At 43.0% G+C, this 26492-nt stretch overlaps 1 protein-coding gene across 1 annotated transcript in view; it reads right to left on the bottom strand.

Moving 5' to 3' along the window:
- SATB2 (SATB homeobox 2) overlaps window positions 1-26492 on the bottom strand; it is a 129526-nt gene that overhangs the window by 3713 nt on the left and 99321 nt on the right. Inside the window, 1 exon segment of the mRNA XM_035331936.1 lies at window positions 20583-20780. Within this exon segment, the coding sequence (XP_035187827.1) occupies window positions 20583-20780 (198 nt within the window).

Here is a 26492-nt window from a genome sequence, read left to right as displayed (position 1 = left end):
CAGTTTTTGAAGAGAATATGAAAGTCCCCAACAGCTGCCCACTGTGTAAGTTTGGCTGCGGAGATGGACCTGGAGGAGATGCTGTGAAAACAACATGACTCACAGCCCAGGAAAGGGATTACGTCCTTCCTGGCCGTGCCTTGTGGCAGCAGGAGGCACTTGACAGGCAAAAAAGGTCTCCAGCTGATGCTCGACACCAGTACAAGAGACATGGTGTCTCCATGAACAGCAGGTACAGGCGAGAGCGCATGTGTGTGGAGACAACTGCATGTCCTGATGACTGCAGCACAAACCACTGCTGCGGCCACAGAGCCGTTCTCGTCAAAGTGGCAGAAGGCATCCAAGCAAGGAGGCAGCTCCACTCAGTCACTTAAAAGCAGGTGCTGCCAGCAGCGCCAGGCAGGCCTGAACAACTGTGGAAGATATGCCGGTGAGCAGAACTGCAGATGTGTTCTGGTGCCCATGGATTCACCTTCCTCCCAAGCACATAACCACTCCAGGTGTTAAGAAATGGAGCTAAGCAAGCTCCGTCGGGGGAGAGGAGAATCTCAAATGGAAATGGCAGGTATTCTGTTTTATGTTTTACTACATCTCATGTAATAAAAGAGCATAATGTTCCAATGAACTGAATAGCTCTGTTGCTCTTTGAGCATTTCTTTTTTGTCCATGGATTGTTTTCAAAGAGAAAGAGTGATGTTTTCAACTAGAGGCATTACAGATGAGGGTGAGATCCGTACCAGCATCAGCAGGGAGCACTGAAAGCAGCAGAGCTGGGCTCGCTAACACTAGCTGAGGACCAGCCCCATAAATTTGTACCACAGCCCCTACCTACATTATCTCCACTGTTGTGCACTCTGGCCCTATCTCCTGACACCATAAGGCCCAGAGCAGCCAAAAAGAAAAGGATCTAACACCACAAACTGCCAGTGAATTTACAGCCAGTGTCATATAAAAAACCTCATGTAGCATTGCTCATCAGAAGCTGAATTCAAGTAGCAGCTAACACAGATAGAAACACATCCAGAAAGAGTGTGAATTACTCAGTTCATTCTTGTTGGAGTTGAAAGTCTTTTTTTCCCTTTTCAGTTGACAAATAGCATGAGAAATGATCCAGCCTGAAAAATGTTACAAGACTTCCAATCAAATATAATGATGAAAAAATCCAACAATACAGGATCAGCAGCAGTAAAATGTTTAATTTGAAGGAGATGAAGAGATGCCTACAGCATCTATAAAGCAATCAACCAAAGAGGGCCAAGAGCGGGAGGGAAAGAATAATTTTACTTAACCCTTCCTTCTCTGGAGTGACCTCTCTAGCCTTTTCCAAACAGAAAAATACATAATGCAGAGGATATCAATGTAAAAAAAAAAAAAAAAAAAAGTGGCTTATTTGCCTTACTGTTTTCTTAAATTACATAAAACCCTTAAAGCTAGCCTTGCAACACATAAATCTCATGTTTTCACTGACTTTTAGGGGCTTTCTCCAGATTTCTAATGGCACTAACAATGGATTTCAGTGATAAGACATTATCCATATACACACACAGAGATGTATAAATGCACAGACCTTCCTTCAGATTTAGGCTGTGACTAGTTTTGTACTTCCTTTCAATAATATGGGGCATTTAGTACCAAAGTGCATGCTTTTCTATGTGAAATAGATCAACAGTTGAGGCACATGATACAGTATGAAATCCAAATTACCTTTATGTTAAATATTTGCTTTTGACTACATTTGCAAAATGCACTGATTTGGTCAATTTGCTTCCTTCATGTCTGGCTCTGCATGCCACATTCCCACGAAGGAAACTGACCATTTTTGGTGGTTTCAGATTTTGGGGTCATTGTTAAATCCGCAAGTAAAATTTCCACTGACTTCACACACTGTTGTACACACCCTGCCATACACTCTGTATTTTGGGTCAGTGCTGTTCTGCTGCTCTACTGCAAAAAAAGGAAACCCCACTGATTCTTTCATGCTTAGAGTACAGGCTGTAGCACATTTTCCGGTGCAGCTAAACCCTCCCAAATTATGGTCTGAACCTACCACTAAGCACCCCGCATATAGAGGGGCTTCAAAGAGAAGGTACAAAAATGACGGCCAGATGCAGTTTCCTTTTCCCAAGGACAGCTGGCGCTGGGCTCACAAGGGGCACACACTGGCGTAGGCTCCCCTTGCCCCCTTTTCCACTCACCTCTCCAACCTTTGTGCCTTCCCCAGTGCAGCCCCAGGGCTGCCTTCCCCTTATCCCACTCTGCTGCCAAGTTCAGCTCACCCATCTGTTCCCGTCGCTGAAAAACCCTCCGTGGGCTCCTGCCATCCCACCTCTGCTTTCTGCCCTCCCTTTCCCTTCCTCACTGCTCCCTGGCCACAGGTGGGGCAGCCTCCTGCTCCACAGCCACCACCATCTGGAGCTGACTTCCCTTTCCCTCCCACCCTCTCTCCCTCCCTCCCTCCCTTCTCACAATCTCCCCATCTACTTTTGAATCAAATGTGAAGATATAGATTTCCTTCCATGCCCACAGGACTTATTTTTTCCATCCCTTCCAGAGATTTCATTTTTAAACTCTACAGGCATCACTATGTTTTCAGCATTTCAGAACAGAGCGGGTACGAAAGATGTTGCTTTATGAAGTTTCATTCAGGTAGATTTTAACCTCATAGACAAAGTCATTTTTTCAAACCAGCCCTGGCAGAAAACTTGCAAGAAAACTAATATGATGGAAGTTGACTTTAAAAGATAAAATGACTGGTCTTAAATCACACTGTACTGAAATATGATTTGAAGGCCACAATGAAAACCAGCTGGAAGCCATGTGTAAAATATAATAGTACATGCCTACAGGGAAGGAAGTGAGATATTGAATGATTAAGTTTAGGAGAGTATATAATGTAGTGTATCATTACGGGAGTGATCAGGATTACTTGTAATAAGCTAAGGGTTTGTGGTCTTTCTAAAATCCAAAGCCAAGAATTATTGGGGGGAAGGGATCACCACACTGCTTCGCATGTATCCACTCCCTGTGTCTGGGGACATTCCTGCAGGAGAAACCTGACTTCAGCAGTGTGGGACAGCCATGTTCCGCAGAAAAGAGGTGAGTGAACCCAAACTGAACAAACATCACACCATCAAAGTCTCTTTTCTGCACTGTATTTAATTTTGGCTGAATTCACTATCCCATTGGTGTTCACTTCCATCTTCACCCACTTTCTAGCTCGACCCAGACATATGAACAAGGTGAGACATTAAAGGGGGCCAAGTGGGATGCTGGAGCAGGGTACACACATGTCCCTCATGCACCCTCTGCCAGCAAGGCACCAGCTAACAACACTCACTCCACAAAATGCCACGTTTTGTTGCTTGTGCAGCCATTGCAGCAGATTAGAAACAGGAACTGCATTTCTACATGGCAACTCCAAATTCTTTTGTTTCGTGCTGTGGTTCTCTTGTTCCTTTTGCAGACAGGATTAGCCATGTGAGCTCCTTTCCAACAGGTTTTGCTGAGTTGATGAGGTGTCCCTTACTATTAAAAACATCAAAAATGCAAAATTCTTGGAAGATAAGATTGTGTTTTAGCAATAGACAACACTGCACTTCAGGCTACCTTTTCATCTTCCCTCCACATGTACACCACTCTCTCAACCAACCATGACGCTGTTATATCACACCAGAAGACTTTCATGCCAAAGAGAGTACAGTTTTAGCCAGCTTAAGGAGCCCAAAATAAAGGCCAGAAAGAATGCCCACACTGCAAAACATGGGTTCAGTACATCTTTTTGGTACATCTAACACCAGCCACACATTACATCCTTACAAGCACTCACACCTAGTCAGCAGGATTTGCCACCAACTGGACTCAATGCAAAAAAGGCTTCACTATGTACTTGCCCGTGCAAGCAAGCCCTTTGGAAAAGCTCCTTCCCAATGACTTGCTGAAGTCAAAGAGAGGGTGGGGTACAAGCCAAAACAAGGTGTTCAGCTACACTATGCTGAGACCTGCAGATTGAATTTGCAACACTTTACCTTTGCAAGCCAAGAGCTCCCAGTCAGCACTGTCAGTGCCTGGCTATCATGCTAAGAGTTTACTTAAGAGACAACCTCCATCACCTTTCAAAGAAACCTTATACTAGAAGAATGTACTGTCTGTCCCTCATAGCAGATTTTACAGGAATAATCCATGGGAGATTATCTATTCAAACAAACAACCTTACACCCGTTACCCCCGGTCTTTGGCAGCTTATCTTCGTATATGAAAATGTGCAAGAACAGAACAGAACAAGATTGCACCCTGACAGCCTCCCAGGCTGGGGGGTCACACTGGCAAGAGCATTAATTAGATACAATCACTGTGCCAAGACACTTTAGAGGTTTACTAGGAATGTCTGTACAAGAAACTGTAGCAGAAGTTACAACTTGCACCTGTGTTCATTTCTTTCCTTTAAAAAATGTGGTTGTTAGACTACCCTTTTTTTTCCCTTGCAAAAATATATTCATTTAAGTAAACGTTGCAACACTAGTCTGAGCCCCAAATGAAGTATTTTCGTTGGGCTCGTTCTCACAGTGGTGATTTCACACCTTGACATCATAAAGCTGTGTTAAAGACTGTGGTTTAGTTTCCTTGCTTTTCTTGGATTATACAGTATCCTAAGGTCAAAACTCAGGAAAATCCAAAACTGTTATTAAAAAAGAAAAAGTATCTATGAAGTGATGACAAATTGCAGACTACAGGTGTTAGATTACATTTTGACTTCAGGCAGGTTTAATATACTTTAGTTTCCTTTTACAATTGCCCTTAGCAGGTACTGTTATCAGTAAGGGATTTAAAAATATATATATGGTACTCAATAAAAGAAGACCGTGTCAAAAGAAATCAATATGAGCGTGCAAAATGGTAGGAAGTCTGACATGGATAAATATGTTCACTTTCATCTAACTTCAGTCCGAGCTTCTTTTAATTTTGTAACTCAAATACTAACAGCACATCCTGTGCATTTTCCAATGCAGTTTAATAATTGCTTCACAAGGGTAAACACCATTATTACAGATAATTATAATACATGTTTGTGATATGATGTGCCCCATCTCATGCAAGCCAGACCAAATCTTTACGAGCTGTGGCTAGAACAGCTTGTAACTCAGGAGCCCTGGGTCCCATTTAGCTGCAGAGACAAAGCATTCACACAGTAAAAAAAAAAATAAAAAATAATAAAAAAAATCCCTGAATATTCAGGTCTTTCCTGTTACTGTTCATCTGCTACTGACCACCACTGGAGCCAGAATATTGGATCAGACAAACCCTATGTCCTAAATCTCCCAGCTCTGAGGTACGATTCTTTCTCTGAGCCACGCAAAAATGGGAATAAGAAGGAAATATGAAGACAGAAATGAGTTCCACAGGGAATTCAAACTCAAAGGCAAGTTTGTTTTCCAGACTGGAATGTGAGCTGGTTGAAGCGATTCGTTTCAACATCTTTGGAGCACACTCTCCACATGCTTCTCTTTGCTTTACGGCGGTCGTGTTGCTTAAGGGCAGGAAATAGACAGTGATCTGAAAACATGGCAAGCACTGAACAAATACCCTGTCTCTGAAATAGTGGTCCAATCCTGCAATTCTCATCCAGGATCAAACTGTCAAAAATGGTCAAAAAGAGTCAAAAGAGATAACAAAGAAATGAAAATTTGAAAAAACAGCTAAACTTTTAGTTGTGCATTGCATTTGCCACCAGCATAAGCATTAGCACAATGCAATCAATCTTGACTTACAGGCGGGAGGGAAGGTGTCTGCTTCCTGCACCCCCCCACACACTGCTCCATTTAATGCTACCAGGAGATTAGCATGCATCAAAGAGCAAATACACCACAAAACATTTTTAAGAGCTATCATCACTGGAGATAAAACATAAATTACAGCCTGATTAAAATGCGCTGCTAAGCGGCTGCATGTGCAGCATAGCTCACAGTGATGACTGGAGATGACCAGATAACTTTTGGACAGGTCTTAAGGTTACTGTAAAACATCTGCATGTAGGAATCTGTTCTCATCTTCGCTTTTCTTTCCCGGAGCTGTGGAGCTGCTGTCTGCACAGTTGTTTGAAGAATGTTTACAAATCAGCTTGACAAAGAGAAAAAAAAATTCTGCCATCACTTGACCACAATCATGATCTTATTCTTCAGTAATGCGTGGTTTATTTCCCTTTCCTGATCTCTGCTAATAGACAGCACGTGCCTACACAATAGCCACTATTTTGTCTGTATAATGTTAAAAAAATAAATCACAAAACTCTGACAATGCAGAGCAACGTCCCGGTGTTTCCTGGGGTAACTGTTCTCTTTCGAACGCCCACAAAAGCACAGGCACAACTTTCATTGCTGTGCAAGTGCCTGAGAACTGGCTGATTTTATGGGCTAGCATAAATGAGCTCATGCTGATGAACGTTAGTGGATTAGCTTTGCATTTCCCATCTTTGGCTGGTTTAAGCCAGACTCTTAGCTTCACTGCATAGTAACTGCGCAATAGTGAATATCCATCCCTTTCTCAAGTATCTAGCTGCAGCCTGGAAGTGTTGTAAACAAATACTATTTAGCCCACAGGTGGAGCCAGCACATACCTACTGTACAAATACACAACCGGCCGGCTTCAGTCCGGCTTCTGCTGGCACAAGCCAGGGTGCTGGTGACAGAGAGGCCAATGTGTCCAGGAAGCGTTGCACAACGCCTCTGCAGACTCTCTCCTGAAGGCATCGGTGATGGATGGCTCCATTGTCTGGGGATGGGGCATGGCCAGCACAGCTGGCACGGGGGCTGTCTTGCTGCATTCCCCAGCAGGCAGGCAGGACTCTGCCGGCCTTAAATAAGCCAGCAAAAGCTTCTCTTGCCTGTAACCTGCAGTAGCGAGGCAGCCTCACCCCACAAGGGAAAATGCAACAGCCCCATAAAGGTTTGCAATGCTCTTCTACATAGTGACGTTAACTGGCGTCCCACCCAAGAGGGACTCTGAACACAAGTGTACATGCACTGAAGGCCCCAAACCCTCCCAGCTAACACTTACCTTCTTCAGAACACAACTGCGAGCTTTGTGGGCCTCTGACTTGGCGCTTCCCTGATTTTTCTTGCAGCCCTAGCAAGGCTCACTGGGGTACTACTGCATGCAGAGCCCAGCTTGGCAGCCTCCAAATGGAGCCTAAGCTTGGTGCAGCAGAAGGGAGGGTCTGCCAAAAATTTCAGATTGATCCTGAATTTCCCTGTCCCAAGCCTGCTAATCCTAACGAGGAGCTGGCACAATGCCACAGGAACTAAGGAAGTAACAAAAGGCTTTCTGGCTTGCTTCACTTCATGAAAATACTTCTGGTATCCTCTGAATTTTCTTTTTTAATTAACACTACACATGTTCTCCTTTTCATCTGAAAAATCAGAGGAGCATTTGTGGGTAGTCTGAGAGAGATCTTCTCTGAGAAGCCCAAACTTACAGCAATCCTTAGGGTCAATCTCTAAACCCCTAACTGTGGTGGCATGAATGGCGCCACTATAATCATGCTCTTTCCAGTTACTCAGATCAGGAGTAGGCACTGAATTATTTCAGGAAGGATATGTTTGGATTAGACACTGGATTCTGGAGGGAGGGTTAATTATTTGTCCCATCAAACTGTTTTAGGTCTTCACAGATGGCTATTTGGGGTTCCAGGAATACCCAACTGTACTGTTAATTTTTACAATTAGGGCAGTTACAAGTCAGGAGAACCTTACTGTTATGGTTAGTGAAAATAGTAGATTTGTTCTGATAAAACACTACTCAGCATGTTTTTTGCTTTCTAGACGTAACCACCAATGTACTTAATAACAGGACTTGAGCAAACTATACTGTGTGAATCAAACACATAAAAGTATAAATACTCCTTTTTTAAGAAAGTAAGTCTCAAAAAGCGCATTATAATCAACTACCATGGTAAAAGGCAAAATATCCAGCATTACCACACACGCAACGGGCGTAATGTGCTTTATTATACCCTTAGCTTGAAACTGGGTAAATAAAAATCAAATGACCAAAGTACACTCTGCCCCATAGATTAGGGCACTGAGGACAGGAGGCCTTGGAGAATTAGATCTGAAATCCTTTGTCTTCCTGATAATACTCCGCTAAAGGTGGGTACGTCTGGGAGAGCGAGGAAGCTACGCTGGCATAACTGCTTCTGACGGCTTGCTACTCTGACCTGTGCCTATATTTTGCAGGTTAGGGATGCTGGAAGAAAAAGTCTTTATGGAAAGTCTCCTACCAGCAGCACCTGCAGTTTATCTTCACAGTACTAGAAAGTATATGCAGTTGGAAAATAAAAGGTACTTGTTCATTTTTAATAAAATAGTTTACTATATAGCCAGCAAGGTTGTAATAGGACAAAACAGAAAAACACGTTGTGTTGCAACCATCTCTGGCTTTTCCACTGCCTGCTGGGGAGAGCTCTGCTGACCACCCAGCCCTTGCTTGGCTACACACATCTAATTGTGGAGGAAAGATCAAACTTAACACAAGCCTGCAGCTTGTATAGGTCTGTGCGTAAGGAGCCCCAGACTTTTGCTAGAAATGCAAAATGCCATTCTTCTCTTCATTAAGATTAGAATTATGTAGCATTTTTCAGTCAAAATCTTTGTTTCAGTCAAAAGTTTTGACTGAGTGATATCAAAGTATTGCTTAAATAAAGTCTACTTTTCTGATCCGTTTTCCTGGGGGAGGGGGAAATATTCTGACAAAGTTCAAGCAGTCATTTAGGCATTTTTCATGAAACAGCAAAATCTGGCAGCTTTTATTCAGAGCAACTTTTGCCCTTCAAATTCTTCCTTTCTATTTTCCTTTAAAGCATTATGTTGCTCTAAACTGCTACAAACCTTTTTTTTTTTTTTTTCTCTGCCTTCCTATTTTAACTGCAAATAACAACTTTAAAAGCACCAACATATTTTTTTCTTTCAATATTTCAGAAATGCAGCAACCTCTTAGACTTAGCTCAAGCAGTTACATAGCTCTAGGCTGTACCACCCAAGTAACAGAGGCTCACAGCCATCTACCTACCTATGAACTTAGTGGTCACAGTTACAAAGGGCAGTACCGCTGGGAAGGAATAAAATGTAACACAGTTTATAAATGGAACTGGATGTGAGTCTTTCATATCTCAAAATCCAATACAGCTGATGATTTTTATTGCATGTGGGAGCAATCTCGTCTATGGAATTAGCAGCTTGGTCAGTAAGTCTGATAAAAGCCATAAAGTACCTTTGAATATACTCTGGCCAGAGTCTTCTCAGCACAAGGAGCGCATGGTACAGCTGATGGCCAAAGGGACACATGTGGGAACTCATCCTTAGTTTTGGTCCATCTCGCCGTATTTTGTTCCGTTCTCTCCAGAAAGAGTGCATCAAAGCCTTTCTTACCATTCAAACACTCCAGGAAAAGGTGTCATCAAAACTATTCCCTCTCACCTTTCCGACACTCTTGAACCCAAGAAATTTACAACCTACCTCAGTCTGGGAACCAGACTGAACTCAAATGAATCCCAAACAGAGCAATATGGCATTCTGAAGCCTGATCTCATCTAAACCAGGGGATAACAGGAGTAACATTACTCCTAGTCAGCAATGTGCTAATCAGACCATTAAAATCCATAAGCAGTTTGTTCTGTGCCGATGGACAAAGACAACCACAGAAATGAATGAAACCCAGGGCAAAATTAGAGATTAAAAGTAGTAATACTCCTTTCAGCAAACCACAGTCTGAATGCATGATAAGTGGCTAAAAGACAAAATCACTGCAAAATCTAGAGACAATAAAAAAGTCTCCTGACTGAATGAAATGTAAATTAAACCAGGTCTGGTACAAAAGCATTTCCTTCACGGGGCTGTACTTGCTGCCACTGGCAAACCCAAACCCCTTTGCTGCCAACAAGGGCTGCCACAGCTGACCCTCCCTCATCTCACTTCGGGAAAACACACACACTCGAAGTCAACAGTTGGAGGGAAATGAAGAAAAACCCAAACACAGCAAACTTGCTAGGAAAGATTACCATGTAGGCTCCCTCCCCAAATAAGCAGATGGTTTCCAGCTAGTCAGGGTCAGGGACTGCCCATGTGGTTTCCTGCCTGCTTGCCTTTGTAGCTTATCTAGATCTCATCAAGATACGTAGTCCAAAAAAATTAGAGTGGCTAAGTGCAGAAATTAGGGAAACTAACTACAAATGAGCCTTGTTTTGCACTTGTGCTGAGAACCAGGGGAATGTGCATCCACAGCTCACCTGCAGTGGTGCCAGCCCTCTCCTGGGGCTGTGGCACAGCTCACCTGCACAGGTCAGGTCAGGTCTGCTAACACCGCTGCGTACATCCAGCCACCAAGCTGTGCCGAGCTCTACCCAAAACACTGGGAAAAGAACTCAGCTGCTTTGAAAATGCTCCTGCTATCGATTTACAAACCTGCCAACCATAACTGTGGTGCTTGTGCCTGCTGGCAGTCCAGCTCCGTGCTGTACCAGCAGGGCTGAGAAGGCAGCCACCCAGGCCATGGGGTGCCACCTGCGTGCCACCAGCCTCACCGTGCAGCAGGGAGCCCCTACCAGAGCCTGGCATGGCCCCAGCACGCTCCTGTGGGGATACGGTGAGCCAGGCACTGGGACTGCAACAGCCCTGGCACCACTCCCGCCTCCCGGCCATGCTCGCAGCCCTCAGAGGGGTTGAACACACGCAACACGTGGCCACGTGTACTGTACAGCTCCACGCAGACGCTGGCTCTTGTGATGCCGTGCATGGGAGCAAAGCAAAAATCCAACCAGGAATGTATGCATAAGCTGCCATATGGAAAGGGCATTCTCAAATTAAACCCTGAAAACCAGATGAGATCTGAGCAAAGGACAGTTTCACTTGAAGAAAATCTCTGAGGTCAACCAGCAATTAACTGAAAGGTTCTGATTGAATACACTATTGACTGCTCTCACATCAGACAGCTTCGTGTTTATTATACCTTATGGGCTGTCTAGGTGCCAAGACATTAAACTGTCAATAATCTATTAATACTAAACAGCTCCTCCTTCCTTACTCCTCCACGCACATACTCTTAGGCTACAAAAGTGCACAAAAAAAGATGCAAATTTTTGAAGTGATATGGGAACGAGGTTTTTTAGGATATTTCTTTGCTTGGTTCCAGCTTCAATGTACAGCAATGTTCATAAACAATATAACATGAAGTCTGTAACTACATGGAAAAAAATGTGTTAAAAAAAATCAGACATGATTGAGACCATATCCTGAAATCTGGCTTTCTTTTCCAAGCCATCTTTAAACAGTCTAAGTTAAATTTAATTAACAATTTACAACAAGGAGAGAGAAGTTATTTAAAGAGAGGCCTACAGGTCCTTAACATTCAGTGTCTGGGAAACAGTTGTACAAAAAAAAAAAAAAAAAAAAAAAAGTTTTAATGAATTTAATAGAGAAAAGCACTTTAATTAAATGCTGTCAAAGAGGATTGTATTAATGACTGCACACAAAGGAATTTAAAGCAAGCCAAGTATATTTAGCAAATAGGAAGTAGGCTTTCAGAGGCTGCAACTATTTATGTTTCTGCCATTGCAATGCATCTAGATCACATTGCCAATTGAAAGCAGTTATGTTATTAGATATGATTTTATTTAGTATGGATTATTAAAATTTCAAACACTGCAGGGAATACATTTATCTCACTCCTAAAATGAAAGAACAAAGATATTTCCTGCTTGTTCAGTACGAGGAAAAAATAGGCGAGGAAATTAATAATAAATAATAATAATAACTTAGCACTTAACTAGTGAAGTGTTGTCCAGACAGATCTTTTTATGGGGCCTGTTGAGTCCTGGAATTTTAGCGTGTCTCTTTCTTTCTGCTACAACTGGATGGATTTGCAGTTGCCACTACAGCCCTTCTCAGCATAGCACAGAAGAGGAGCAAGCTATTCTGCCTTGCAGGCACAAACCTATTGTATCCTGTGGTAGTATACTTCTGCAATCTCTTGCATGTTTCAAATCTAAAAATTACCAAAACCCCAACAAGTAAAAAGAAATCTGGGTTGCCAAGCTTTTTGCAAGCAAGATTGAGGAGACCATGGTTTTCCAAACCTAACCAAGAGACTTAGCCACATCATTCTGCTAAAAACCTGTACAAACTGCAGATCTGCATTAAGCTTTTTTCATCCTTTTTTTTTTTTTTTTTTTTTTTTTCAGAATGTGCTTTCTTTCCTCAACACCCATGTGATGGGATTTGTGGCAGGAAAGAAGGGGGCTCTTCATAGTCCTCTCTGTCCATGTGCCTTGGATCAAATGGGCATGGTCTAATTAAAGAATAACCCAAACCATAAATCTGAGAAAAAAACAGCCAGGAATTTCAAGGATGTCAACATTATTTTGCTCTATGACAGTACAAATAGCATAAAACTAAAATTGGTCTGAATTGGAAACCGAGGAACGTTTTTTACATGAAGTTAATGAGATGGCTGGGTCTATACTATCCAGGGTAAGTTCTGTGATTTACCACATCCTTTTTACCATATGTACTGCTAAGAGGTTTATGATTTTAGATGTTTCAAACTTCCGAATGCTCCATGAGAGGCACCTTATATGTGCTTGTACTCCTTGGTTTCTGGACACCAAGACCTTTTGAAGTTAGGTACTGCAATCTGATTTGGTCCTAAATTACTGGTCAGTGGCTTTAAAATGTATTTATTTGTATTTAAGCAAACATTTTTAATGTTCTAATTCAAAACATGAAGAAGTGAGCAGAACTGGAGAAAAAGACACTGGAAAGGAGGCATAGGGGACACCTACTTGCTTCCATGTGAGTAGCATCATAAATAGTGAAATTTAATTTTCTAAATACATTATCTGATTTTTGTTTAAGACTTTTATTAAAGTCATGTGTGATGTGTGTTCAGAATGTAGCCTTTGTTGTTCCACAGCTAGGGATCTTGCAAACAGCTTCGCTTTGTCTGCGCCAAGATATTTTGGAATATTCTTTGAAACACTGTAAGCATAGATGACTGTGAGAAAAAATATGTGCTACTGTACTTCTGGATACTTGATGTGTGAGAATAGTGCATACACACAGAAACATTTCCTCTTTCAATCTGTAATTCCTACAAAAGTCCATACAAACATGGAACAACATACATACACAGCAAACTATCTCTGAAAAATGTATATTCCTGCACATATAGCACTCTCTGGGTATTTCCAACCATGGGGAAGGGGAAAGGGGAAAGGGGAAGGGGAAACAACTGCACCAACGAACTTCTGAAAAGACTGACCCAGGGCAGGGAGACCAAGCATCTATTTCCTGCTCTGTCATGGCCTAACTCCCAGCACTGCCCAGAAGCTGCACAGTTTCCTTGGGGGATGCTGTGCAACATGGGAGGAAGAGCGGCTCGCTTGCTCTCTGAGATCTTTGGGGGACAAACAGTGCAATGTACTGTGGCAGCACAGTACAATATTGTTTCCCTCCCCATGTAATTTTTGTAATTGTCTATCTATACACAAAGGCCAGCTGCAATGATCTGGGGCTCTAACTTTATTCTAAGATTTCTGTATGGAGCATGAGAATAAAATGCTGCCTACAACCAATAGCCTATAAACGCACAGCTCTAAAGCACAGCTCTAAAGCCTGATATTACCATTTATATACAAATATGAGGAACAGAGAGCATTCAGGGACCATAAAAATGAAACAAAAAAGAGCAATGTTTTTAACTGCAAAATTTTCCAACATAAGTGGAATGGAGGCTCATCCAGCCTCAAGATTTGCCTGCTGCCAGCCAGCACAAGCTTCAAAGGTTATGTGAATTTAAAGAGCTTTATTTAGTAATCTTGCTCTGGATGTTTGCTCATCCTCAACCTACCATGACTCTTTGCAACACTGGCAGCTTAGCATTTATAACAGGGCCAGCACTGAAAGAAACAAGGGCTAAATCTGATCAAATTGTGTGTGAAAGGCAAAAGGGTGAGATGGCAGGGGCCAGAGCAACAGTGATGTAATTTGCTAAAAAGACGACCTGTCAGAGCAACATCAATGCAAACCACCACCCTGCTGATTCCTGCCAAGTCTCCACAGTACTAAATCCACACATTCAGATTTTAAACGGATTTCTGCCTTGAGCAACCCTCTGTAGAAGCTAGGGGAGCAGGAGCAGAGCTGCTCCAAGGCAGCCCTGCACAAATGCCAGCCAGGCAGACAGCTCCCTTCCTCCCGAGTCCCACCTCACTCTAGTCCCTGCTTGCAGCTGATCCTGCACCAAACGAAAGCTGTCTGGGAGCAGGTGGCACAGAGGTGGCCTCAGAGCTCCAGAAGTATGAACAAATACCAAAAGCTGCACAGTCTTTTAATGTACTGATGACTACTATGCAGGAGACAACTTTAGCAGAATTAAAATAGCCACCTCAGAAAAAAACAACAACAAAACTATCTGGTTGATCTCCCATTTCTAGGATTAAATAGAATAATAAACTAAATTAATTTCAGAGCAGAAGCAGTATTGCTTTAATTTGAGTGCAGTCCTCACTATTATTATAAGGGGAATCACAGGCTTAAAGTTAATAAAAATCAGCAGCACTTTTCAGCCACATTAGATATCCACACTAAGCAGAAACAGCTGAAAAGGCACAGTAGGTAGTTTTGGCTATAGCAGTCAAAGCTCGGTGGCTTTCCACTGCAATTGGAATAAATATCAATCATAAGAAACTCTATTGAATACCTCAGAGTCTAATATAAGGGGTTCATTGTCATATACATGCTCCTGTTGCCTTTGTCAAAACTTGTGCAAGGCTCCCGAGCTACCGCAGCCTGTCAAGAAAATGGTGGGCACCAGAAGGTTCAACTAGCAAGTGTGCGTTGGGATCGAAAAGCAGAGCATGAAGCCCCAGTTTTTGTTACTAAGCACAGCATATCTGACTCCAGGACATGGGTACTGGAGCAGTACAAGGGAGCAGTCCAGAGACAGCAGACATTGGAGAGGTTTACGCATACTGCTTTCTGCTGGGATATGGCCACATCTTCTAAATGGCCATATCCCAGCATGTACTACTGCTGTAGTACACACAGACGTGGTGAAAACTCACTGTGTATATCATCCTATAGATTATTAAGCACACTGTGTTCCTCTGTGGAATAACACAGCTTTGTTTCATTCATCATCTGTGACTGCCCAAGTATTATTAATTAATATTATTTTTTAAGAAAATAAATTTTAAGCCTCAGTGTTTTCCCCATCTGCATGCTATGTATTCTGTGACCCGTGAACTCTAAGATGTTGTTTAGAATAAGATATTTAATTAGGAAGCACCATTGTGGTGTTCATTCCCTTCTTTATTACTTCTAGAAAGAGAATATGAAATTAGTTTCATTGGATTGCCATCGCCACTTGCCTTGACCCATTTTTACTAGGGGTCTGTGTTCTACTGTTCTGTATTTCATTGTCATTTCTAAAGTATTTGTTCCCTTCGATCCCTCACAAAATGACAAAATTAGTCTTTCAGTTATTTTCCGCATATTTAAAGAAAGACCACAATGTTTGCAGTGAACACACAATACAAAAGAGCTTTCCTACAGCTTTCTGCTATGCCTTCTTTTATTTACTAATGTTCCCTCATGATTTATGATCTGAACTATTATAAATTGTCAGATTTGTCTAAATCAAAGCTCCTGAGGGAAAAAAAAAAAAAAAAAGTGGAGGGATGTCATTTTTAAAAAGTGACAAAAGTAACAGAGTATCAGAAAGAATGGGAAAACCATTCCTGTTTCTTTAAAGTCAACATTTGACTCCTTTTACATCAATACATACCTACCAGCTTCTATCTGACAGCTTATGCAGTGAATGAAAAACAAGGTTTCCCTGCTTTCCGACTAGTAGGTACTTTGTGACAGTGGGGGCTCATTACTCCAGAGAACCGGCTTATCTACCTTAACACTCCAGAGACAACAGCTTGATTCATAATTTTCCCAACTGAGTCAGGTTTCTCTGTCCCAGCAATTAACAATGAATTAGCACTATATTAAAGTGCCAGGCAAGATGGTTATTATCCGGGGTGGTCACCTTGGACACAGCAGACGAGTACTGGGAGAAGGGAGGGAAATTAGATTTACTGTGTCCCAGCATGTCTGTAACAAACACCAAATCCCTGGCAAGCAGCAGGAAGGGGTCTGTAGGCACCTCGCAGTGCTAACACACCAGAAAGGTCCAATGCCAGTGAACAGCCTGGAAACAACGGGATTTAGCAAGGGATGAAAAGTACAACAGGGTAGCTAACCCTTGCCTTTGCAGAGTAGGGAACTAAACATAGAAGCATGAAGACTACTTGCTGCAAAGGAACTGCTTTGCACGCAGTCTGTCCAGCAGATCTGCCCAAGAAGAGCCAGGCCAGATCGAAGTTTCAGCCAGGATCCCACATGTGATGGTGGGAATAGGACAAAAATATAAAAATGCTTTCCAGAATACCCTCTCATCCTCTAGAAATCTGCAACTTGGGCATTCTGTAAATCAAAGGTGGACTCCTCGTGGTATCCAGCTAGGCACAAGCTTGCAGGTCTCCTTAGTCCCATAGCAGCACTTGGTGATTGCAACACACTGAACAGAACAGGAGAGAGAAACAGCCACTTAGTGCACACCTGAATGTCCTTAAAAGCCAAGCGTATGGCTGTGGTGAGCTACGCCTGTGTGCACAGCAACATGTAGGTGTAAGCTGGATGCTTTGTAACTGGCATGTGAAGGAAAATCCATGCCCCAGCATGTCCATATGGTCACACCCGATGCTGCCAGCAAATACAGCCATGTCACAGAGCTCCACAGGGCTCAGCTTTTGTGACTCCTCAGCACAATAACAAATAAATCAAGTGTACAGGGAAGAGTTCCTTGTGCACTGAGCTTCCACTATAGAAATTTTTCATTTCAGAAACAGGAAAATATTTAATTAAATGGCTTAATATATGGCTGACAGAAGAAATCTAATGGAAGACAGAAAAAAAAATTAAATGTTTCTTTGTAAAGCACCAAGCCTAAAACTAAACAGGGCAAGCGATACAAAGCAGAGGGCAAGAACCTGCCACAACAGAAACAACAATCCTTTAAACACCAAGAGCCATGCGCAGTCCAGCTGATCTTCTGCAGCAGTACAATAACTGCCCCACTGCACACACCTTGCTTCTACAATACAGAAACCATGCCCGGCTATGGGGTGTGTCCTCACTGAATTTGGGGTATACTGAAGGTATACACTGGGGTATACTGTAGATATACACAGAAGGTATACCCAAGCCCAAAATCAACACATGAACTACACAAAGCTGATCACAATTAAATATTTGTCATTTCCAAGGCCTGTATCTGGAAAAGTCTGGAATTGATCTACTTGATATCTTTAGCCTGGCTGTGCCTCTTGTGATGATAGCTTGGAGTTTCTTCCAAGTCCTTCAGCCTGATGGAGGGATGTTCCCAGCCTAGAGAGGGCTCAGCTGGGGTGGCAGGGAGCTCTGGCGGCAGCATGGGGCACCCTGATTTCAGGCTCTCCCAGTCTCATGGTTTGAGGAGAGGGAGATTCAAGCATCAGGTTGTGCACACTGCACACATGTTAAATCCTTCAGAACAGCAAGAAAGAAGAGGGTGGGCAGAGAGAGAAAGTAGAGGTAAGAGACTCCTGCCTGCTTCAGTGGTACAGCACTACACTGGCTGTTATTTACGGTGCTGCTACTCAGGGCTTCTTCAAAGGACTGTCATCTTGACATCAAGGCTGCAGGTAAGGGCTTGATTTACAGTGCAGTTTTCACAAGCAAAGTCTGCAAAATGAAGTAGGTCAGTGACTGCAGCTCTTGGATGTTTCAACCCCCTGCTAAAATGCAGCCAGGCACCATGGCAGACTTTCTGCACCCGCCACTGCTTTGAGAAGGAAATGAGAGTTGCTTTCCCACTTGACACTACAGAGGGAATTTTAGACAGGCAGAATGTAATTACTCAGCCTGGAGTTTGGCCAGGAGTTGAGCCCAAGACCCCTACCCTTATGCAAAGTGTCACAAAATCTCCAGTGACTCTAAGTGTGAGGACCTCAGTTTTACGTCTCTTGCTGCTGTCATTGATTCTTCATGGCTAATTACCTAATAGTGACCCTTGCAGCAAAGCCAAAAAATAAACCTTGCTGCCTGAAACAATTCAAGTCCCAGAGACTGAAAACTACAGAAAAATTGCTTGGTGTGGGGTATCATTTGACAGTAGGGAGCAGGTGGACAGCAAGCCTCCTCTGTCTTGCACTGGTAGTGTGCCATGCAGAAGCCTACTGGGGTTTTTGGATGGGCAAACATAGCTCTAAAATGCAGCACCCCCAAAACACAAGCCTACTGTATCAACTGTATATGAGGGTCTCTAGAGTTTTGCTGTATGTAATTGCCAGCTGGTTCCATTTATTTTTCTTCATTTTTCATATTTTGACTGTAATAAATAATTAATCCATGGCTTTGTAACTTGCTGACAAATACAAATGCATCACATTCCAACACAGTGTAACATGTCATTCAGAAGAGCCGACCTGCACTGCACAGAAAAGTGATGTGCAGAAGACTTTGGAAAGTAGGCTAATCATCAAGGTCAACAACAAGAGCTCAAGGAAACTTTTTCTTCAAACTGTCCCTTAGAGGATATTCCTACTTGGTGTGGGCACCAGAACTGGGTTAATTTGTTCAGAATCTACACAGGTCTAGTCATCTTCCCACATGTTAGCTCAGCCCTTTACCCTTTTGTAGCTCCTTGCCTCCAAGATCTCACAAACTTTTGAGAACATAGAGGCCAAAACTTGCAACATTAATTACTTACAACACTTCCTCTGTTTTACCACTCTGAGAATCTGAACCCCAAGAACCACATTTTTTTCTTTCAGGCAAAGACACAATGGAGAGCAAGGAGGAAGTCAGTAGCAGAAGAGACAAAGGAGACTGAACTAGGCAATAATTAATCTGGGTGAGAAAAAGGTGTTTCAGAAGGGGCAGGGCTACAAGACAGACCCCTCCCGCCGCCCGCCCCCCCCCCACCTTTGGAAAAAGGTGATTAGATTGTTGGCAGCAGTACTAGCAGCAGCAGAACAAGAGCAGAGACAAAGAATAGAGGCTGAATGCCAAGGTTCACAGCAAGAGTAACAAAGCAGTGCAAACTGTGATCAAACAACAATGGGGAGAGTGAAGGTGGGAGAAGGAACTATGAGATTATCAGAGAGAAACACAGTATGGATGACTGAGTATGGCCATGCAGTGGGATCAGGCAAGTGGCACTGAGTCACAGTGACAATTCAAGAGGATGTTGTGCCATGGAAGGTGTCGCCTCAGATTTTTGGATTGAACAAACATGTCCCCTCTCAGTTGTCCAACCTCTGCCCCTAGAGTTCTCTTGAGCTTCATGAACTGTCACACATCCATCCTCCCTACATCCTCACTGTTGTCATTTATCAACCTTTTGTCCTCCTTCCACAGTAGCCTTTCTGTATGAAATGCCAAATCTGTGCTCTTCCATAACGCTCCCTTACTTTCTGCCCCATTCTCTGGAAGTACCACCAAAGAATGCTGGTTACCTAAATAATACCTACATAAAACAAGCAGAAGAATAAAAAGCTTCTTCATAACTTGTAGCCACCATGCTGCTCCCAGAGCCAGCCCACCCAACCATCAGCCTCTCTGGAAGGTTCCTCCCACTACTGGCCTGGTCCCTTCCTCCACTGTGTGCTGGTCTCACTGACTTCATGACACTTGCCATCAGCTGGAAGATCTTTGCAATAGAATAGCACTGTTCATTTTAGTTAATTTTTAAAACAACACCTACCAGAGAGACTTCAGACTAACAGCTGCTCTAGTGTTTGGTGCCATGACCAAAGTACAAGTAACGCTTCACAATCTCTCTTTCCACCATGAAACCAGTACATGTTTTAAATTATGGGATCACAAAAAATGCAGAGTGAAGAAAAGATCTCTTAAGTTTCCAAGTCCAGCTCTCACTTCAGACCAGTCCTGAGCCTCTCTTGACCACCATGAGATGTTCAGTTTTGTGATATCCCTCAGTAGTTATTAGGGATGTACATAAGGCTGATACAGAAACTATGGAGGAACTATGGCTGCAGTTGCCTGTTGGTCACAGAAAGCAGGCATCAGGGGTGCTCCTGTTCTGTGAGAAGGAACAGTTGATGAAACCCCACTCCTATTCTCCCTAACTGCATGCTTCCCATGCTATTGCTGAGGAATGTATTTGTACTCCTCCAAATGTTGACAGCTTTAGGCAACTAAATTGTTTCAGCCACAACACAACTAGTGTTGCTGGCATAGACTGTCACATGCCATTTCTTGAGCCACCAACATGGCCATGCACACACGCTCAACACACGTGCTGCAATATGCACACAGTGAGCTCAGGACTTGAGAACTGTGGCTTGCACGCAGTCCTACAGACAGATGAAAATCGGTATGTCTCAACCTGCACATCAGAGGGAAGCTGGAAACAGTTGCTTCTCTCTAGTCCTGACAGCTGTTCCTCACAAAAACTCCTTGAGAGGATGTTAGCACTCTGACCTGCACAGGCTCAGGAGTGAGCTGGACAACATGCTGCATACGCTCGCTGTGGTGATGTCTGGACTCCTCCTCATAGATCACATCTCTCTCATGCTGAGGAAGGTTCAAGAAGCGGCGAATGGTGCAGAGGTTCTCCCAGAGGGTGCGGTTTTCTGGACTTGGGTTTTCTTTCCAGCGAAGTAGCTCACACAGCCAGCCCTGCAACGGGAGGGTCAGCACAGTTAATTCACTGAGCACTGAGGAACCAGCTGTGAGTGAAACATCAGCTAGACTTAAAGCTATGTACTGCAAGTTTTACTGTTCAGATCTCACACAGAAACCTCCCCTATCCTCAGCTGCCCTTTGGTCTTAACAAATGCAGGATATATTAAACTTTCTACAATGTAAAGAAACATTCAAAGAAACAACCAGCAGAGTTTAATAGGAACTGGGAAGCACAGTATCTTGCCTGCTGTCATAATATCACCCCACATACAGAGTGCTCAAATATCTTTTTTTTTTTTTTTTTCCCCTAATAAACCCAGAGTTGAAATAAAGGTGCATCTCTACTTCCATTTCAGAGTCCCTTTATGTCATCATCTGAGTGTGAGCAGGGAGATGTAACCCTTGACACTTGGCTAACAATCCTCATGCAAAGGGTTGCAGCTGCAGGACCAGGAATTCAACCACCACTGAAAGTGTTTGAAAGAAGACATTATCAAGTAAAGCCCTTTGATCCACTGTTGCTATATGTGACTCCCCCACCTCTGAACCCCACTAAACCTTGACAGCTTTAAATAATCATATAATGGCCACTTAATATGGAAGATTCAGCCTCACAGGAAGGGAATCCTCTAGTATTAACAGCAGAAGCAAACAGGGCTCTCCAGAAGTTACTATATAAATCAAGAGAGACATTATGTGGAGATAATTCTAAAGCCAGCTACCAATCCTAATAATTGAGCTTAATCCTGCTACATTGCTTTATAGTTAGTTTGAAATGCCATCAAAAAGTTAACACTGTACTCTCCAGAGGGACTGAGAGTTCAGATCACTGCAGGAGGAAGCACCAGCACTTCAGGAAAAGGAAACCACCCTAAAAACAAAGCCAGGCAGAGAGCAAAATGGCAGTAGCAGTAAGGTGAGAACAACCCCACGCGTGTTGAGCATGTGTGGTGGTGAACTGGGCTCCCTAGCAGTCACCCAGGGACAGGGGCTGTTGCTGCACCTGCGCGGGGGACACAGCCAGACCATCCTGCCTGCCAGCAGCCAGTGCCGCTTGGAGCTGGGGACAGCAATCCCTCTCCTGTGCCTGTGTGCAAGGAGACGCAATGCAAATGACAGAAAACGAGAAGATAATGCCGAGGATGCTGTCAACGCGCCTTACTGACTCCTGTCAAAATATTTTTACCTAGTAGTTCTATAACCCATCATTTTCGAGCTGCAACTCAGCATTTTGACACCATTTTGACAGGCACCTTACAATACCTAAAAGATAACTTGATCAATGTTAAAATTGTACGGTACAAGAAGTAGCCAAAACTGTGTTTTTCCAAACAGCAATGAGCTGAACAGACAGTTCATTACAGGCTCATGCAGTGTTTTTTTGGTACTGCTTTTTTGTATCACAACTTGTAAGCCATTGACAACTTCTAACATGCACTATAAGCCCTATATATAATATCATAAGCCGTTGTTTGTCTCACTGTGTCTTCTGCCTTCACCCCCCCCCCCCCCCCCCCCAAAAAAAAAGGCAAGATTTGATTATCTCCGCTGCATCAGCCAAGACAGCAACACCAGCTGTTCTCATTGTGCAGCCTCTTCCTCGCGGCCTACATGTTAATAACCTGATCATTCCATTTTCTCCTTCAACTGCCGGCTGCAGCACAGCAAAGAGACAAAAACCCAGGCCCATCTGCAGCAGCTGTAGGCACTGAACTGTGAAGCCACTAGGGATTTATAAACTAATCTGTAACACAACACTGCCTTGTTTTTACAAGTGAGAGGCCACATTTGTGCAGACCTGATCTTTTCTTGCAATAAACTAGGAGGGCTGGGGGGAGGCAGGGATGAAAAAAAGATATCTAATCATTTACTTAGGGAAAAAAAATCTATATTTTTCAAAGTATTTTGACTGGTATTTGGGTAATCTCTCAGCCAGGTGATGTCCGCAATTTAATTCAGTTTGACCATATTCCTTGCCCTCAGTTTTCCTCAATCCCCTTTCTCCACATGGAAATTCCCCAAAACTTTCTTTTAGAGAAAAGACGGGAAAAATCTCCCAGCTCCACTGTATGTTCTCAGGGGCTTCTCCATACAAAGGAGATAATTTTTGAGATGGAAAATAAACCATCTGTGGAAAAAATAAGCTCCCGTTTCTCCCTGCTTTTCAGTGATCTGAGGAAGTCTCCAACCAAACCCTTTCAGATGTTTCAAGCAGGTATGTTTAACATCTCCCGAGGGATGCTGCAGCACGGAGACCAATCATTTAACAGCAAATAAAAACAACACCCCGCATCTGGTGGAGCTGAGCCCAGCACAGGGCAGGCCTGCAGGAGCACAGCTCCGGGGCTCTCCAAAGGGCTGAGGGGCACCTGGCTCTGGCAGAGCCCAGGGACAGCTCAGCCGGGCCACCCCTGCTTCCCAAAGCTGGCCCAGCTAGCCCAACAGCGACGGCTGCATTTTGATTTATCTGTCCCGTTATAATCAGCGCTCATTACAATCACTTAGAGAAACACTACAGGCCTCATTATGGACTACGTACTCGCTGCCATTAGTCTTTAAGAAGGGCAGCACTCAATTTGCCTGGCAACATGCGAGGTCCTGACCTTGGAGCTATTAGGGAAAAGATTAGACTGCAGTGTGACCATGTGTGCAGACATGAGCAAACCAAATTAATTTCTGGCGAAAGGAGGCACCAGGCAAAGACCCTGTCATCCTGAGGACACCTGAGAACTTCTCAATTCCCCAAAGGAGATAAGCTAATGGCACGTTTAAAGGAGCCTGGTTCTGAAGGTGAAGCACATCCATGGTATTTAGAGAGATATTAATCCAGTTTCCCCACAAAGTATTTGCTTGGCTGATCAGATTAAGGGATCTAGCCTTCAACAGCACACCCCCACCACAGCAGGCCCCAAGAAATCTGTGATACTTCACAGCCTCAGACATATTGCACCATGTGTACCCAGCTGCTACAATAATTAGCTTATGAATGTATCAGCTGGTTCTGTGATTTTTATAAATAATAACTAACCTACAGAGCAGAAAGATTTTCATGAGCCTAATATTAGCAAGAAATTGCAAGGTGCGCCTAACTCCGAATTGTCATTGTGCTAAATGCCCTGTCTCCTCTCACATTTTGCGTGACTGGATCTCCCCCAATGCCATTTATAAATATTTATTTTTGAATCAGCAATGGCAATGTATTTGTGGCAGCTTTCTTCACAACAGCTATCATTCACTCACCCCCACACATACACACGCGTGCCCACCGTGTGCATGTGTACACTTATCTGCACCGAATCTGGCCTTTCACTGCTCTTTTCCTACCCTTCCATTTATTTATTCGAGCATCCATTCTCTCACCCATCCATTCAAGATCCTATCTACCCATCTACAGGGCCTCTTATTAGGCAATAGCTAGGGCTAGTGTGTGAGAAAACATGGCACTGCAGCTTACTCACACATTCTTTATGACTGCAAGTAACTGTCTTCCCCATGTACAGATGAAAAGTCTGCATTGGATTTTTTTAATTATTTATTTAAATAATCTTAGCACGCCATCCAAGAAAGTTTTACAGTACCAGGCAAAAAAAAAAAAAAAAGTGTAAATGTCAAATAAAACAGTGACAGATGACAGTATTCTCTATTGAATAGCACCGTTTCTTCGTGCATGTTCAATGAGAACTCATGAATTATTAATATGCAAATCTCCTTTTTCTGTTAAAAAAATCAACTTGAGGTTTTTTAGTTGCATTTTTTTTCTTTTATTTATTTCTTTGGGTCTGTGTATGTTACACAGAGCTTTCCAGGAGAATTATGCTAACATACAGAAATGCTAACATACAGAAATTCTTGGAGCTACAGCCATTCACAGTGAATTTTCATCTATAGCTGCATTTATTGGCACAAAGAAGGAAAAGTGAAGAACAAGACGGTATCTCGCCACCTTTTCCCTCACTCATCCACAACATCTGAGCTCACTTCATTACAAGTAAATCCAACTTCTGTGAACATATTCTAAAAATCTAACAAATAACACATCCTTTCCCAGAGCTGTGATACGCTGTGTTTCTGATCCTGCCTCCCCTGCACATCGCAAGTCTCACTCCATAGCACAGACGGCCCCTCGAATGCCACAGAGATACCAGGAGAGTTTCAGATGTCAGTCTGAATATGGGTGGCAGAATCTGGCCCTCAATGTCAGCTTCTAAGGTTCTTAAATGGGAATGTCTTCCATAACAAATAAGAAGAGGAAAAACATTACAATTAAAGGACGCTTTTGGCTCGACAGTCAGGCACACCCAGTGCTTGTGGTTACAAGGAATTCTGCTCAGAACTTCTTTCATTTCACCCCAAAACTTGTGGAGGCATCGAGAATGCAGCCCAATTTAGACCTTTAAAGAGAACTGCAGAGAAGTGCTGGCCTCTATTTTTGATGTTCTCATGAGACAAGATAAACATTTTCTTAGCATTTTATTTGATAAAACAAATAATATCATATTAATGTCCTATTTTTAACCTCTCTCTCTGTCTCCTAATCAAATACATTTCCACATAGCTAAGCAAACAACAACAAAAATCTGCAGGAAGCCAGCCATTCCCATTGTGCTTTTATGCTGTTAAAGAAACAGTATGCTTACTACACCAAGGCATTAGCCTTGGCACACTCAAACCCCCTCGAGGGACAGTTAGCTGGTGCAGCAATCACAGACGTATTCTCTGTCACTTATCCCTGAGACCTTTTTAGCAGCTTGACCCTTTCACTTTTGCTCAGCTTACCCTAGAGCAGGGGAGGCTGCTCCAGTAGCCAGAGCTACCAGGCTGCATCAAGGTCAGCTTTTCAATTGCTCAAAGAAAACAGGCAAAAATATCCTAACTTCCCTAGCTGCTTCCTTGATTCAACTCAGAATTAACCAAGGACCAAATTTCTGATCAAAGGACAAGAAGCCATGTGGGAAAAGTTTGGGCTAAGTTATGCTGGGGCTACAGGCCAGTACTCAAGCTCCTAGCAGCATCTCTACCAAAGGCCACTGCAGAAAGAAGCAGCTGGGTGTCTGTTGTGGCTTACCCACAAGAAGCTCATCTCCTGGAGCTGGACTGCAAGACACTTCCAGCCTGGTTAAAACTGTAACTGAACTGAACTTGTGCTTCCCTGCATTCACATTGAAATTAATAATAATACAGGTAGTTTTCTGTGCTGACATTTTCTAGGGTCTCCAGTGAAAGCATGAGTAGGCAAACGAAGAGTTTTAGTAAGAGTGATTCAGGAATAAATCTCAAAAATAAATGTAAAAGGCCATTTCCTCACCCACATCATCAGTGCAGAAAATGTCAACATATGTGACAAAAGGAAAAAAAAAAAAAAAAAAAAGCAGCAATGATCAACGCAAGTCTTGAAAGACCAGGAAAGAAATTATGTGCTACCCAGAGAAAGCTCCCCTTCTACATGGGATCACAGGAAGTCCTCTGGTCAAACTTCCTCGGCCTCTCTTCCTTCTGATCAGTTTGGGACTCTGCAGTGCGAAATGAGCCAGATAATATTCAGCTCTTGTTCCTTAGTCGCCAAACTCTCTTTCCATGAATCCAATAAGTGTCTATTAAAATAAATAAACCCCCTAATGATTCAAGATAACCTAATCAAGAAAGCTGAAATGGATAAAAGACTAACTGTAATGGAGAGTTCTGTCATGGCTTCAATGAATTCTTGAT

This window comes from Oxyura jamaicensis, chromosome 7, assembly GCF_011077185.1.
Source record: "Oxyura jamaicensis isolate SHBP4307 breed ruddy duck chromosome 7, BPBGC_Ojam_1.0, whole genome shotgun sequence".
Classification (NCBI taxonomy): domain Eukaryota; kingdom Metazoa; phylum Chordata; class Aves; order Anseriformes; family Anatidae; genus Oxyura; species Oxyura jamaicensis.
Note: the sequence above shows the minus strand (reverse complement) of the source record. Positions and strands in the feature narration are given on the sequence as shown.